We start from the raw sequence: 16,743 nt of genomic DNA, 5'->3' as shown, positions 1-16,743 counted from the left end.
GTCAGGGAGAGGGTGAGAGCCCGCGGGGAGGCGGTCGGTGTCAGGGAGAGGGTGAGAGCCCGCGGGGGTGCGGTCGGTGTCAGGGAGAGGGTGAGAGCCCGAGGTAGTGGGGGGAGGGTAGGGAGAGGGTGAGCACCCACATGGAGGGGGTGTGGGGGTGTTGGGCGTCAGGGAGAGGGTAGAGCCCGCGGGGATGTCGGGGTCAGGGAGAGGGTGAGAGCCCGCGGGGGGGGGGGGCGGGGTGCAAGGTCAGGGTCGGTGTCAGGTTCAGGGAGAGGGTGAGAGCCCAGGGGGGTCGGGGGTCAGGAGTCAGGGGGAGGGTGAGAGCCTGAAGGTAGGGTCAAGGGTCAGGGAGAGGGTGGGAGCCCGCAGGGATGGGGTGGAGTGGTGATCAGGAGAAGGCTGAGAGCTTGGGGGGGAGGGTATGAGGGGTTGAGTCAAGGGTAGGATGTGAACCCGCGAGGGTCAAGACAGATTTTGTCATTTGACAGACCAAAAACGTTTTGCAGCTATTAGTCATCGGATTGTTTCATGGGCCGGGGACACCTCGGGTACAAATAACAATCAGCCTAACGCTTGACGATAAGGATTAGACTATAGTGACAAATGTTACTTGCAATGTTTTATATCCTGGTGAAAACGTGAAGCTGTTTCACTTGCAAAAACTGACATTTTGACTTTGGTCTTATTAGTTGTAACCCTTTTCTAGAATGCTTCCTTTCATGCAGAATTCTCCTTGAACCCTGATATTTATGATGCTGCATAAAAGTAATTTTCATAGATCTAGGAATATTCTATGATGCATGCTTGATCCTGAGCATAAAAAGAACTGAAAGCAAATTATTTCAAAAATTCATAATTTTTGAGACATATAATTAAAATGGTAATTTGCTATTGGTGAGGAATACTGATTATATTGTGACCAGATTTGTGGACCAAATGATCCACAATCTGCAATAATCAACAAAGAGTTGCATGTTGCTTTCTGCTAAGTATTTAAGATAAGCTATCAAATGTATCCCCTATAGTTTTCCTACGGTATTGTACTTTAATTTACATATATACCCATTTTATAGGCATTCGCTTTCTTTATCAAATCAAGACAAGTACCTAAAGTTGGCAGCACCTCAACACGAGAATTTGATAGGCCAGGTGTTCATTGGGAATGCTGTGGGCAGCAGTTTGACAAAGAGGAGGATATTCGCAAGCATGTGGCCGATGAACGTATGCCTGAGCTTTTACAACACACTGAAGATGTTTGCCCAAAATAACAAGTTGATGAGTATCTGATTCTTCAGATCACAATGTTGTATCACCACAGCACAGTGGAACTGAAAAAGAATTTGACATAATCCAAGTGGTTGCCTGATGCAAGTCACATAAATTTTGATGAAGTAAAGTGGTAAGAATTTCGTAAGAGTCTTTTGTTAGTTACACTGAATTATGAAAGCATTCAACTCTTTAGTTATACCTTTGCACTTTCAGGCTTTGTTGTTTGAAAAAGCCTATGTTTTTAAATTTGAAACTATAGTAATGTCAGAAAATTATTTAATTTTAAAATACTTTGTATCACTAAAATTACCTCATAATCTGGAAAAGATTAATTAGACTTTCATGATGCTTTAAAATCATTTCTCAAATTGGGTTGGCACTTCCCTGTACTGGAAGCTTTCTATGTATTACACTTGAGAGAGTCTAAGCATTGAAGTTACACTTTTGTTTATCAGCGTTGCCAGGTTTAAATAGTGCCCCTCTCAGAATTGTTCAATTAAATGAGTATTAATTGCCCAGTCTTTATGGTATAATTGATAAATCTAGGTACAACCAACTCTGGCTTTCCACATTTCAACACGAGCAAGAATATAAATAAATACGCATTCTGCTTTTCTCACTCATATGGAATCTGCATGAATATTAAAAAATGCACAATGGATTTACACTCAATTGATGTAGCAACCAACTTTAATCAAGATTTGACTTATGAAGATGAAATATCCAGATTCCCCATAAGTAGATAAATATAGAAATAACTTAATGGACTGGCAGACTATATTTAGCATATTGACATTCATTTTTACCCAAGCTAAATCTATCCGTTACAGAGAAAATTAAGTCTCTTCCTTCCAGTTGCTTTAAAGTTTTCTGTAAAGTTTGGACCTTCTGAGTTTTAATCAGATTCTCTCCCACAACAATGGCAATAAATTGATATTAGATGGTGATCTCACTCTGTTTAAATGAACTGCTTATGTTGAAACTGTTTTAAAGAAAATCAGACTCAGCATGGTTTTATGAAGGGTAGATTATGTTTAACTTAGCTTGTTACATCTTTGAAGAATTTTAACAAATAAGTGGATAATGGGAAAACCCGTAATTGTATATTTGGACTTCCAGAAGGCATTTAATTAGGCATTGCACCAAAAGTTAATACACAATGTACGATCATGTGGGGTTGGGTAATTTATTAACTTTGATAGAGGATTGGCTAACCAACAGAAAGCAGAGAGTCAGGATAAATTGGTCTTTTTCTGGCTGGCAAGATGTAACAAGTGGGGTGCCATAGGGTTTCGTCCTTGGGCCCCAACTATTTACAATGTGTATTAATGACAGATGCAGGGATAAAGGTGCAATAGCCAAATTTGCAGATGACACTAATGTAGATCGGCAAGTAAATTACAATGAAGAAATAACAGAAACTTGCAAATAGATATGGATAGATTAGGTGAATGAGCCAAAATTAGGCAGATGGAGTTTAACATGGATAAGTGTAAGGTTCTCCCTTTTGGTTGGAAGAATAGAAAGGCAATTTGTTATCAAAGTGGAAAGAAAACTCACTGATTCGGCGTGGTGGGATCTGGGTGTCCTTGTGCGTGACCAATAGAAAGTTAATATGCAGCTTTATCAGGCAATAAGAGAGGCAAATGGAATTTTGGCATTTAATGCTAAAGGAATAGCTGTAAAAGTAGGGAAGTGTTGCTGCAACTGTACAAAGCATTAGTGGTACTGACCTGGAGTATTGCATACAGTTTTGGTCCCCTTACTTGAGGAACGATGTAGTTGCACTGGACACAGTTGGGAGCAGGTTCAATAGATTGATTCCAGAGATGAGGGATTTGTCTTGAGAGGTTGGGGAGTTTAGGTCTATACTGTCTCACGTTTAGAAGAATGAGAGAAGATCTGTTTGTCAATTTCCTTTAGCAACTTATATACCTCAAAATAGATGTAGAGAAGATGGATCCTGTTGTGGGCTATTCTGAAATGAGAAGTCAATGTTTTAGGATAAGGGGTTGCAGATTTAAAACAGATGGGAAATTACTTCTCTCAAAGGGGTGCGAATCTGGAAATTGCTACCCCAGAGTACAGTGGATGACGGGACATTGAGTAAATTTGAGGAGGGAATAGGCAGATTTTTAATTAGTAATGTGTTGAAGAATTATGGGGAGCAGGCAGGAAAGTAGAGTTGAGGCTGTGATAAGATCAGTGTGATCACGTTGAATGGCAGAACTTGCTCGATAGGCTGAATTGTTCATCTAATTGTGTGAATTTTCACTCTGGTCCTTTTGAGTTCCAGGTTGGATAAAGTTGAGAAGGAAGGACCTCTATGCTAACTTCAGCCAGTTTGGGAATTGAACCCCAAGCTGTTGGCGTCACTGGGCCATGCAAGCCAGCTGTCCAATCAGCTGAGCAACCAACCCCTAAATCTTGATAAATAAGTAGTTTTTTTAATCACTCAGTCTAGGGTTTGTCTATGATTTGTCTATGATTAGGATCTTAACACATATAATCAAAGTACAGCAACTAAACTTTCAACACTGAATCTTAAGGAGGCATTGTACATTCATACAAAACGTCAAATACAGCGTTGTATGTAGTAAATACTGGGATTGTCATTGTATATGTACATTCTGAATGAATGATGCACATGAAGAGCATCCTTGTGTACACCTTTCAGCTGGACCAACATCATCGTTGGTTGAAATCTGAGGATGATTTGGCTCTCGGTGGAAGGGAGTGAAAGTTTCACCATTCAAACCCCAAAGTGGCTCTCTCCCATTCCAAGTGTCTGGTCAAACAATATACATGGTAATTGCAGACTGTTCAATGCGAGCATAATGAGGAAGCAAACATGATGCTGCAGTAGACTCTAAAGTATGTTGAGCACAAATTTGAAAATCAATTCTATGTGTGGAAGAATAATTAAAGTGTCTGGAGCAAATAGATGTAGGAAGTAGCTAAAGCTTAGAATTAGAGGTTGAAATGATGGGAAAATAGGTCAAGTAAGAGATATGCGACAAATTGTTGCATATCTGTAGAAAGCTTAGAATTCCTGATTCAATGTTGACCTAAAGCTTAAGACACATTCCACTTAAAGATAACGTATCAGCAACCACAAGTTGTGGAACCAAGACGTATGACATTTTATAAGGCCTGCCTTAAGGGGATGTGATAAACTATCCGGGCTTATGTGCTTATAATAACTATCTCAATCTATAAAAGCGTGTATAAGTATTGACTTGTTTTTGTACTCGTCGGTGACTACGGACCTGACCTTTTGTCAGCATTGGCTCCCCGTGATATCACAAATAAAGCCTCTTTACCTCGAAGTCTAAAGCTCCGGTGTGTGACTAAATTAAAATCTTCGACACTGTGAGTCCAGTTGCAGAGCTTTGGAAGATGGGAAAAGAAGGAATGACCAAATTGTCCATCATTGTTCCAACAAAACTCATTCCACCCATCTGCTGTCACTGTAATGCACCTAACCCTAACCCTTCTTGTTTACTATTCTCTGAGAGTAGAAACAGTGAGGAATTTCGTAGAGTTACAAGAAGAATTTTTATTTACTTCAAGTCAATTAATTCCTATTGTGCAGTAGGGAGTCTCTTCTAAATTGGCTTATCTCTTATTATTTAACTTTTTCCTTGTAAAGAAAAAGACTTTGCTATAGTCTTGATTATTGGATTTAATAAGTATTCATTTTTTTCCCCTAGTGTAGCGAGCGAAGTGCTGTTATATCACTCGCATTGTGATATAGAGGAGCCACAACTGATCTGCACCTGGCAAAAAGCCCTGTGTCGTCAGCTGCACTTAACAGGCAAGGTAGAAGATAGATTCCTTCGGAGTTATTTTATTTTTGGCATCCTCAATTTGCACTCTATTTTTGTGTTTGCCTGTGATATCTGGGTAAAGAACATAATTATGCTGTCCGAGGAACTGTGAGTAAGTTTTCAGTGTTGCCCATTATCTAGCTTATAGTGATTGTCACTTTACCGTGTAGATCATAGAATCCCTACAGTGTAGAGAGAAGCCATTTGGCCCATCAAATCAACACCAACCCACTGTAGAGCATCCCACCCAGAACAAGCTCCCCCATCCTGCCCCCATACCCCCTCACTTACTATGGCCAATCCACCTAACCTGCACGTCTTTGCCCTGTGGGAGGAAACCGGAGCACGCAGAGGAAACACATGTAGACACAAGGAAAACATGCAAACTCCACACAGACAGTCACCCGAGGCTGGAATCGAACCCAAGTCCCTGGTGCTTTGAGGCAGTAGTGCTAACCACTGAGCCACTGTGCCGCCCAGATTGCTTGGTAGTAGTTCACTGGTTCTATCACTATAGCAAAATTAGTATACAAAGTAGCTCCAAGGAAATTGGGGCAAGGTTAAATCAAAAAATAAGTTAGACTTGTTGTAAAAGGGCAGTGGGTATGTGTTGAATTATTTAGCTCAACTGCAATGTTTCTTTCAGGTCTGCATTTCTAAAGAGGGCATTAATGGAACCGTTGACGGATACAAGAGAGCAACTGAACAGTACATTCAAACGATGCTTTCTCATCCACAATTTCAAGCTACGTCTACAGAGGACTTTAAGATAAAGGCAGAGCAGATTCTATCACATTATAAAAGCACATTTGCAGAGAAAAAAATGTCAAAAATTTGCATCAGCTATGGTTAAATTAGAGGTGTTAGTCTCCTCCTTGTCTTTTTATAATCCCTGACCCATCAACTTTTGTCCCTGTGCTCATTCTCCTGCCTTCTCCCCGTGATCCTTGATCTCTGACCAATCAAGAACCTATCTTTCCCTGCCTGAAATACTCTCAATGACTTGGTCTCCACAGCCTTCTGCAGCAGTGAGTTCCACAGATTAACCACCCTCTCCTCATCTCAGTTCTAAAGGGTTGTCCCTCCACTCTGAGGCTGTGCCCTCAGATCCTAATCTCTCCTACTAGTGAAAACATCTTCTCCACGTCCACTCAATCTAAGCCTTTCAGTATTGTATAAGTTTTAATGAGATCCTTTTCATTCTTCTAAATGCCATCGAGCACAGACCCAGAGCCCTCAACTGCTCCTCGTATGACCAGCTGTTCATCCTTGGGATCATTCTTGAATACCGCCTCGGTACATTCTCCAGCACCAGCACGTCCACCCTTAGCTTTGGGGCCTAAAACTGCTCTCAATGTTCTCAGCATCGTCTGACCAGAACCGTATTCAACGTCAGCAGTATACCTCTGCTTTTGTATTCAAGTCTGCTCAAAATGAATGCTAACATTGCATTTACCTTCCTGACTGCCAACTGAACCTCCATGTTAACCTTAAGAGAATCCTGAACTAGCACTCCCAAGTCCCTTTGTGCTTCAGATTCCCGAAGCCTTTCCCTGTTTAAAAAATAGTCTGTGCCTCTTCTTCCTACCAAAGTGCCTAAACGCCCACTTTCCCACATTGTATTCCAGCTGCCACTTCTTTGCCCACTCTCCTAGCCTGTCCAAGTCCTTCTGCAGCCTCCCCACTTCCTCAACACTACCTGTCCCTCCATCTACCTTTGTGTCATTGCAAACTTAGCAACAGTGCCATCAGGTTCTTCGCCCAGATCATTAATGTATAACATGAATAGTTGTGGTGCCAACACTAATCCCTATGGAACTACACTGTAATCACCTGCCATTCTGGAAAAGACCTTTTGTCCCTACTCTCTGCCTTCTGCCAGTCATCCCATCCTCTATCCATGCCAGTATCATACCCCTAACTGTGACACTCTGTCAAAGGCCTCCTGGAAATCTCGATATATCACGTTCACTGACGACTCTTTGTTTAACTTGCTCGTTACCTCCTCAAAGAATTCTAACGGATTTGTCAGGCGTGACCTCCCCGTGACAAAGACTTGCTGATTCAGCCCTATTTTACCACGCACTCCAAGTATTGTATTCCACAATCTCATCCTTTTTAATGAACTGTCAAATCTTGACAACAACCGAGGTCAGGCTAACTGACCTATAGTTTCCTGTCTTCTGCATCTCTCCCTTCTTAAACATGGTGTTAGATCCGTTTCCCAGTCCTCTAGGACCCTCTGACTCCAATCTTTTCTGAAAGATCACCAACAATGCTCTCCAGTCTCCTCTGCTATATCTTTCAGAACTCTAGTCCGGGTGATTTATCCACCTTCAGACCTTTCAGCTTCACTTTTTCCTTAGTGATGGTCACTACACCCACCTCTGCCTCTAACTCTCTTGAAGTTCTGGAACACTGCTGGTGTCTTACTGATGCAAAGTACATATGTAGTTCCACCACTATTTTTTTGTTCCCCATTACTACTTTTCCAGCCTCGTTTTCTTGCAGTCTAATGTCCACTCTGGCCTTTTATATATCGAAAAAAGCACTCTTGCAATCCTCTTTTATATTACTAGACAGCTTACCCTGATATTTTGCCCCACCCTCTCGCCTCACTGCATTTTCATTTATCCTCTGCTGGCTTTTAAAGGTTTCTCAATCCTTTTGGCTACCCACTAATCTTCACCATGTCATGTGCTTTATCTTTTGCTTTCATGCTGTCCCTGAACTTTCAGAGTCAAAGTGGTAAGAAGTTATAAAAATGCAAAATTAATGTTCTTTACTTAAATAAGTGTAGTATTTGAAATAACTGCAAAAATAGGGGTTAATGAAGTTGTTTCAGAAATGGTAGGAACTGCAGATGCTAGAGAATCTGAGATAACAAGGTGTAGAGCCGGATGAACACAGCAGGCCCGAAACACCTTTATGAAACACCTACGCTTGGTTCGCGACAAATGACTGCACTTCCCAGTCGCGAACCACTTCAGCTCCCCCTCCCATTCCTTGGACGACATGTCCCTCCTGGGCCTCCTCCAGTGCCACGACGATGCCACCCCAAGGTCGCAAGAACAGCACCTCATATTTCAATTGGGAACCCTGCAGCCCAATAGTATCAATGTGGACTCCACAAGCTTCAAAATCTCCCCGCCCCCGACCGCATCCCAAAACCAGCCCAGCTCGTCCCCGCCTCCCTAACCCGTCCTTTCTCCCACCTATTCACTCCCTCCACCTCAACCCCCAACACCACCACCTACCTATCAGCCTCATCCCCGCCTCCTTGACCTGTCCGTCTTCCATGGACTGACCACCCCCCACCCTAACTCCCCACCTACATTCACCTTTACTGGCTCCATCCCCGCCTCCTTGACCTGTCCGTCTCCTCTCCACCTATCTGCTCCTTTATCCATCTTCCATCCACCTCCCCCTCTCTCTCTCTCTTTATTTCAGAATTCCCCCTCCCCTTCCCCATTTCTGAACAAGGGTCCAGTCCCGAAACGTCAGCTTTCCTGCTCCTCTGATGCTGCTTGGCCTGCTCTGTTTATCCAGCTCTGCACCTTGTTATCTCAGATTCTCCAGCATCGGCAGTTCCTACTATCTCTGAATTTCACCATTAGAGCCCAGTTTCATTCTCTGTAATCCAGGTGTCTCTGTTGAAGGGCAGAAACCCCAGGGAGTCACCATTGTGTACACCGTCCAGTCAAAAAAATAACCGTTCACCGTGGTCTGCCATCTGTTCATTAGTCTCTGCTCAGTTTTTTTATCCATGCATTTGAATTTTGCAAACAAATTTATCTTGTAGGTAAGAGTGATTTAGTTTATAACCTGAGGCCATTTTCTGAACCAAGAGTTCAGATTGTGTTTTGAAAACTGATTATTTTTTGCATTCACCATTTTATTTGACAAGGTTCTGCATGGTAGATTGGTTAGTAAGGTAAGATCACATGAGATTCAGGGGAGCTGGCCAATTGGATATAAAATTGGCTTAAAGGTAGGAGACAGAGGGTGGTGGTGGGGGATTGCTTTTCAGACTGGAGGCCTGTGACCAGCGGTGTGCCACAACAATCAGTGCTGGGTCCACTGCTTTTCACCATTTATATAAATGATTTGGATGTGAATATAGGAGGTGTGGTTAGTAAATTTGCAGATGACACCAAAATAGTTGGTGTATTGGACAGTGAAGAAGATTATCTCAGAGCACATTGAGACCTTGATCAGATAGGCAAATGGGCCGACGAGTGGCAGAAGGAGTTTAATTTAGATAAATATAAGGTGTTGCATTTTGATAGGGCAGGACTTATACAATTTATAGTAGGGCCCTGAGGAGTGTTGCTGAACCGAGAGACCTAGGGGTACAGGTGCATAATTTGTTTAAAGTGGCATTGCAGGTAGACAGCATGATGAAGAAGGTGTATGGCACACTTGCTTTTATTGGTAAGAATATTGAGTATAGGAGTTGAGACATCATGTTGCAGCTGCACAGGACATTGGTGCAGTCCCTTTTAGAATGCTGCATACAATTCTGGTCGCCGTTCTAGAGGAAGAATATTGTTAAACTCGGGACGGTGCAGAAAAGATTTACAAGGATATTGCTGGGACTGAAGAATTTAATTTATAGCGAGAGGCTGAATAGGCTGGGCTTTTCTCCCTGGAGCGTTCAAGGCTGAGGGGTGACCTTCTAGAGATTTATAAAATCATGAGGGGCATGGATAGGGTGAATAGCCAAAATCTTTTTCCTATCCAAAAGTCCAAAACTAGAGGGCACAGATGTAAGGTGAGAGGGGAAAGATTTAAAAAGAACCTGAGGGATAACTTTTTCCAACAGAGGGTGGTGCCTGTATGGAACAACTGCCAGAGAAAGTAGTGGAGATGGGTACAATTGCAACATTTAAAAGGCATCTGTATGGGTATATGAATAGGTAGGGTTTACAAGGGTATTGGCCAAATTGTGGTAAATGGGACTGGGTCAGATTGGAATGTCTGTTCAGCATAAATGAGTTGGACCGAAGGGTCTGTTTCCATGCTAAATAAAAACTGAAAGAGCTGTGGACGGTGGAAATCAGAAACAAAAACAGAAATTGCTGGAAAAGTTCAGCAGGTGTGGCAGCATCTGTGGCGAGAAATTAGAGTTAATATTTTGGGTTCACTACCACACTTGAGTTTTTCCAGAAATTTCTGTTTCTGTGTTGTATGACTAATATGTTCATTCATACAATTCTGGCAAATTCAAAACTTCATGTATTGCACTGCCTACATTGATGTATAAAACCATTCAAATTATTTGTATCTTTGATATCTGTAAAATAATTCTTAATTAAGTATTTTTGGCTAAGCAGAGTGCAGGAAGATCCCACTGTTTCCAAGACCCCCGTGTTGGATTTTATAAAGAGGTTGCTCCCATGGGAGTAGATCCTGACAAGATTTCTTATAAAGATGCTGGTAAGTAAAGGAGCAGATCGGGATTGTTTGCTGGTGCATTGACTAGCTAAAAATCTGTTCATAAATGGCACTGTAATTCATTTACAATTTATGCCATTATTATTATTAACTTAAAAGGATAATGTTTTGAGTACTGGAGTGGTTTTGGAATTAGAGCAGGATCTTAAATAAACACAGGCTTTATTTAGCTCGGGAACTAGATCTTGCTGGCATTTTTACAAATCTTGTAGAAGCGAATACGTGTTTAATTGAAACTAGTTGCAGCAATGTGCATGTTACATACAGCTGTAACTTAATGATTTTTTTTGTTTGTTTTGTAAGTTGTAATGTAGGAATTCATTTAACTCCTGAAGAGTCCCACAGAAAACTAGAAACATTGTCTAACAGTGCCCAGATTCGAAAAAAACACCATTCTCTTGGACTGCAGTAATTTCTATGAGAGTGAAATAGTGAGTTTTTATTCATCTGATTTTTTTTAATGTTGTAGTCAATTACTGAGTTCAAAAGTGCAAGTTTATTTAAAATATTGGGTATCATAATAAGTGCAACTGAAGGAACATCAGTATGCTCAGAAATCCTATGTGGTTTCTCATTACACCAATAACCTTGGAGCGATTATTTTGGATTCCCATGTTGAACAAGGTCTTTGCAGCAGCCAATGCCTTCCCTATAACAATTCCTTACGAGCCAGTATTAATTTTGAGCTGGATGTGGTTGCACAGTTCCAGAAAATTATACTCCTTGGAGAACGTGTCATGGGAATGAAATGTTTTTGAAGAAGCTTGGTACTTGGACAGATTTAGTAAATGGTAAATGGCTGGGAGTGGCCATAACAACTGTTTAATTTCCACCTGACTGGAAATTTTGTAGTTTTTGCCATTTCAAGCGTGCCTTTTCCAGATGATTTGAAAAAAGTCATCTGATGGTCTTCTAATCTATGCCAACATTTCTTTGGTGGCTAGTCTGAAACTCAGAATTCCTACAGTGTGGAAACAGGCCCTTCGGCCCAACAAGTCCACACTGACTCTCTGAGCATCCCACCCAGATCCATCCCCCTATAATCCACCTAATCTACACATCCCTGAACACTACGGGCAATTTAGCATGTGCAATCCACCCAGCCTGCACAACTTTGGACTGTGGGAGGAAACCCACGCAGACACAGAGAGAACGTGCAAACTCCACGCAGATAGTTGCCTGAGGGTGGAATCAAACCCAGGTTCCTGGCGCTGTGAGGCAGCAGTGCTAACCACTGAGCCACCTTTATCTGACTCCTATTGGAATTGGAACTGAGGTGAGTTCAGGATTATGCTCTAAACTAAACAAAAGAACTGCAAATGTTGGAAATCTGAAACACAGAAAAACAGGAATCGGTGGAGAAACTCGACAGGTCTGGCAGTATCTGTGGAGAGACAACAGTTAGTATTCTGAAGAAGGATCACTGTACTCAAAACATTAACTCTGTTATCTCTCCACAGATGCTGCCACACTTGAATTTCTCCAGCAATTTCTGTTTTTGTGTATTTCAGGATTATGCTTGACTAATTCTCCTTTAAATAGTTTACCACCACTTAAATCACAAAAATTGATGTATGACAAAGTAGTAGCAAAGGAAGGATGCATATGACAAAGTAAGGAAACAAAGCTCAACGTCAAAATAATGGGGTATAATCAGGAGTTATTCAAAAGATAATATTGCCAGATCCTGCTGGAAGAGGTTAGTTCAACTTTTTCCGGCAACTTTCTCAAAAGAACTTGGAAGATTGTGTATAATTATAATGGAACAACAAGGAGTCTGCCAGCTTAACAAACCGTGGCACCAATTATCAACAAGATTGAGAAAGATAGTAAATTAGATTTGAATCAGTACAGAAAGTAATAGAGAAGAGGAGGGGAAAAAAGCTAAGAAAAAATTTTAAATCTCAATGAATGTGCAGGACTGAGTTGATTTTATATTGTTCCCTTTCTGGGCCTGAAAAGTTAATTGCATTGCTTTAACAAGACATTTTCTAATCAACCTGGCAGAGATGTTATTATTCAATTCTGGAGCAGTTAGGACTTGAACCTGGGTCTCCTGGCTCAAAGATAGGAACGTTACCACTGTGCCACAAAAGACCTTGCTTTAGTCAATTAACACATTTTTAACAGCATGAGTACCTTGTGAACTTTGAACAGCAATGTTCTGCAGCAGGTGTTATGAACATTTAATGTATAAACATAACATTTAAAATAATAGGAAGGCTGAGGATAAGGTGTCTGTTGTGACAGCAAACAGCTTAGCAGCGTTAATTGACAAGAAAGTTCTGGAGATTCACATCTAATGACATATATCTTGATCCCTCTGAATTTGCAGGCTGCTTTGCTCCTTAATAACTGCACGTGTCATTAACATTTCATTATTATTCTGTTAAGAACTATGGAATGCAACACCTCTCAATTAAAAGGATTGTCACCTCTTCTTGTCACACCACCAAAAGGTAAAAATCAAGACGAACCTGGTCTGAAAGCTAAATAAAAACCAAAAAAGAATGCGGATGCTGTAAATCAGGAACAAAAACAGACGTTGCTGGAAAGCTCAGCAAGTCTGGTAGCATCTGTGAAGAGAAAATCCAAGTTAATGTTTCGGGTCCGGTGACCCTTCCTCAGAAGGGGAAGGGTCCGAGGATGGGTCACTGGACGGGAAACATTAATTCTGATTTTCTCTTCACAAATGTTGCCAGACCTGCCAAGCTTTTCCAGCAACTTTTGTTTTTGTCCCTGGTCTGAAAGCTCACTGGCATGGCAATATAATTAATTTAAAGCAATAAATAAGGCCCTGTTTGATGTATCATTTGGAAAGAAAGTACTTTTTCGCTATTGAATGGAGGATCATCTGAGATTATGCTCAATCCTGGAAAGAGATTTGACCTCAGTCTTCTGACTTGGAAATAAAAGAGCTGTCAATGGAGCCAAAATCCATTATTAACCTGGGTTGAATGAGCTCGGTAGGTGGTTGTTACATTGCATGGAGTGGACAAGATCATTCAGTCTAGCAAAACTGGTTTTAATGAGCACAGAGATGATTGGCAAACTCCTAGTATATGTGCAATAACAACAAAGATGGTGATAAGAAACTCTCCATTCTTCCCATTCCAAATCAGTGTTATGCACTGAAAACTGCTCTATATATATACAACTTTATTTCACTATTGACTTGCAGCAAGCAGTCCGTGAACAGTAAAAATTATGTTGCACTGAATTGTAGCACCAATTGTTTCAATGAATCATTGCAGAATGCATACTACTTTTATCGCTCCTGTACTCTTGAGATTTGTTTGTTGAATTGTAGCAATTTATGTTGCTCGGGGAAATTTTCAAAACTGCATTGCCCGTAATATCCGGAAATTCAGCTACTTTCCAGATTACGTAGATACAAATTTGGAATGTTTCAAGGACTAACAGGTCCTTATGTATTGTACAGGAGGAATCAGCTGTGAATGAGGCTCAGCCTGTCTAAGGTCAAAGGTAAGAATCATTAATTATATGCAAGAATTACATGAAATGTAAAGGTTGTATAATTAACTTGGTGTGGCAAAATGCCAAAATTAACATTTTTGCTCTTGTGGAATTAAATTACTGTAGTCAAGGGTGATTAATTAGTTTTCCCTATTAAAACAAATACTACATGTGAGCAAGTACTGATAAGGTACTTTCTGGAGATCAGCTCTATCATTTTTAAGATGCGTCTTTTTAGAGGTCCTTTCTGGATAATCTTGCATAAGGCTCTTTATTAAAAATTACAAAAATTAATTTGTTCACATGTGCATAGTTTTGCAATATTGGTAAAGTTAATTAAGACTAAAAGTAATTCAATTTTATCCTGGACCGTGTCCAGTTACTCCTTTTGTGGATTATGTTCAACGTTGTTGACTTGACTGTTACTTTGTTCCTGTTCTCATGGTTTGATTGATTTGATTTATTTATTGTCATGTACTGAAATACAGTGAAAAACTTTGTTTACAAGTAGTACAGGCAGATCGTAGTAAGCAAAGGATGTATAGACCAAAAAGACTTATGGCATACATTGCACAGAGTGTGCACTAAGCAAGATAAACATTAGCAAGATTAGCGTTATTTGTGGCTGGAGAGTCCATTCATCAATCTGATAACGGCCGGGAAAAAGCTGTTCCTGAACCTACTGGTGCGTATGTTCAGGCTTCTGTATCTTCTGCCTGACAGAAGAGGGTGTAGGAGGTCATTACCAGGGTGCAATGGGTCTTTGATGATGTTGGCAGCTTTCCGCGGCAGCGAGCCATGTAGATAGAGCCCATGGATGGAAGGTTGGCTTCTGTGATGGTCTGGGCTGTGCACACAACCTTCTGTAGTTTCTTACGGTCCTGGACAGGCCACTTGCCATACCAGGCCATTATGGACAGTATGCTTTCAATGGTGCATCTGTAGAAGTTGGTGAGGGACCTTATGGACATGCTGAATTTCCTGAGCCACCTGAGGAAGAAGAGGCGTTGTTGTGCCTTCTTGACCATCGCATCTACGTGGGAAGTCCAGGACGGGTTGTCCGTTTTCGTCACTGAGGAACTTCATGCTCTTCACCCTCTCAATCTCAGTTCCATTGATGTAGATGAGGACGTGTTCTCCTCCTTTCTTTCTGAAGTCAATGATCAGTTCTTTAGTTTTGCCGACTGTTGAGAGACAGATTGTTTTCATTGTACAACATTACCAAGCCCCCTATCTCCCTTCTGCAGTCGTCGATATCCGTCCCATTATGGTGATGTCGTCAGCGAACTTGTAGATGGCATTCATTCGGAACTTGGCAACACAGTAGCGTACAGGGAGTACAGTAGGGGGCTGAGGACACATCCTTTGGGGGGCTCCAGTGTTGTTATTGTGGAGGAGGTGCAGTTACCTATCCTCACTGATTGTGGCCTGTGGGTCAGAAAGCTGAGGATTCAGTTGCAGATATATGGATACAATAAAGGAGTTTTATTCATATCATGGTTTCTAGGTTTCAGGCACTCTCAGACAACCCATAAGGTTGGAACATCTTCCTTCTGCAGATCCTTTTACTTTCCACGCTCAGTTATGCCCTATTTGTGAATTTTATATGTCTTTAAATCTGGAAAGAATGATTCCTTATGCCATTGCCTTGTTGGTAAATAATCAACATTTAGAACTTCAGGATGCTTGGGACAATATTGACAATATCGACATTAATAAAAAATGTGGATTTAAATGCAACCAGATTTAGAAAGATCAAACCTCCCCATGAAACGTCAAACATTCAGAGAAGCATAGCACTGTAATCCTGATCCTGTCCCAATCAAGCAGGAGGGCCACTGAATGTGACACCTCATTGGTGGGACAGGAGCCCTGGGCTTAATGTCACATATCATTGGTTCTCAAACTTTACTGATTAAAGGACCCCTTTCAAAGTATAGTCATCACAGAAGTCTTCTACATACACACGTATGCGCACACAAATGCAAACGCAAACATAAACACATGCAAAGCAGGGGCACACGCACATGCCTTCCAGACGCGGTGCTTCATCCCATCAAAATAATAATAATATAGAATACTCAGTACGCAAGTGTAGTGTATAAAGTGTGACTTAGGAATGCTTTTAAGAAGGTAGTATTTACTTGCAGATATCAATACCACAGACATGTCAGCTTCTCGCTGCAGAATCTGCCTATACTTGCACACTGCTACTTCCCACCCCCCGTCTCCAAACAAAATGCAGGTGAGACACCCAACTGACTCCATGCTTCAAGATGCAGGGCTGGATGAACACAGCAGGCCGAGCAGAAAGGCTGACGTTTTGGGCCGAGACCCTTCATCAGAAAAGGGGGAGGGAAGGGGGTTCTGAAATAAATAGGGAGAGAGTGGGAGGCGGATAGAAGATGGATAGAGGAGAGGGTAAGTGGAGAGGAAACAAACAGGTCGAAGAGGCGTGGATGGAGCCAGTAAAGGTGAGTGTAGGTGGGGAGTTAAGGAGGGGATAGGTCAGTCCAGGGAGGACGGACAGGTCAAGGGGGCGGGATGAGGTTAGTAGGTAGGAGATGGGGGTGCGGCTTGAGGTGGGAGGAGGGGATAGGTGGGAGGAAGAACAGGTTAGGGAGGCGGGGACGAGCTGGACTGGTTTTGGGATGCGGTAGGGGGAGGGGAGATTTTGAAGCTTGTGAAATCCACATTGATACCATTG

At 41.6% G+C, this 16,743-nt stretch overlaps 1 protein-coding gene across 1 annotated transcript in view; it reads left to right on the top strand.

The window, feature by feature from the left end:
* LOC109928458 (thiosulfate sulfurtransferase/rhodanese-like domain-containing protein 2) overlaps window positions 1-16,743 on the top strand; it is a 21,520-nt gene that overhangs the window by 315 nt on the left and 4,462 nt on the right. Inside the window, 11 exon segments of the mRNA XM_048593214.1 lie at window positions 927-992; window positions 1,077-1,249; window positions 1,251-1,286; window positions 1,288-1,351; window positions 1,353-1,402; window positions 4,986-5,094; window positions 5,749-5,877; window positions 10,439-10,541; window positions 10,874-10,941; window positions 10,943-10,994; window positions 13,870-14,045. Of these exon segments, the coding sequence (XP_048449171.1) occupies window positions 927-992; window positions 1,077-1,249; window positions 1,251-1,286; window positions 1,288-1,351; window positions 1,353-1,402; window positions 4,986-5,094; window positions 5,749-5,877; window positions 10,439-10,541; window positions 10,874-10,941; window positions 10,943-10,994; window positions 13,870-14,045 (1,026 nt within the window).

This window comes from Rhincodon typus, chromosome 3, assembly GCF_021869965.1.
Source record: "Rhincodon typus isolate 14 chromosome 3, sRhiTyp1.1, whole genome shotgun sequence".
NCBI lineage: Eukaryota > Metazoa > Chordata > Chondrichthyes > Orectolobiformes > Rhincodontidae > Rhincodon > Rhincodon typus.
Note: the sequence above shows the minus strand (reverse complement) of the source record. Positions and strands in the feature narration are given on the sequence as shown.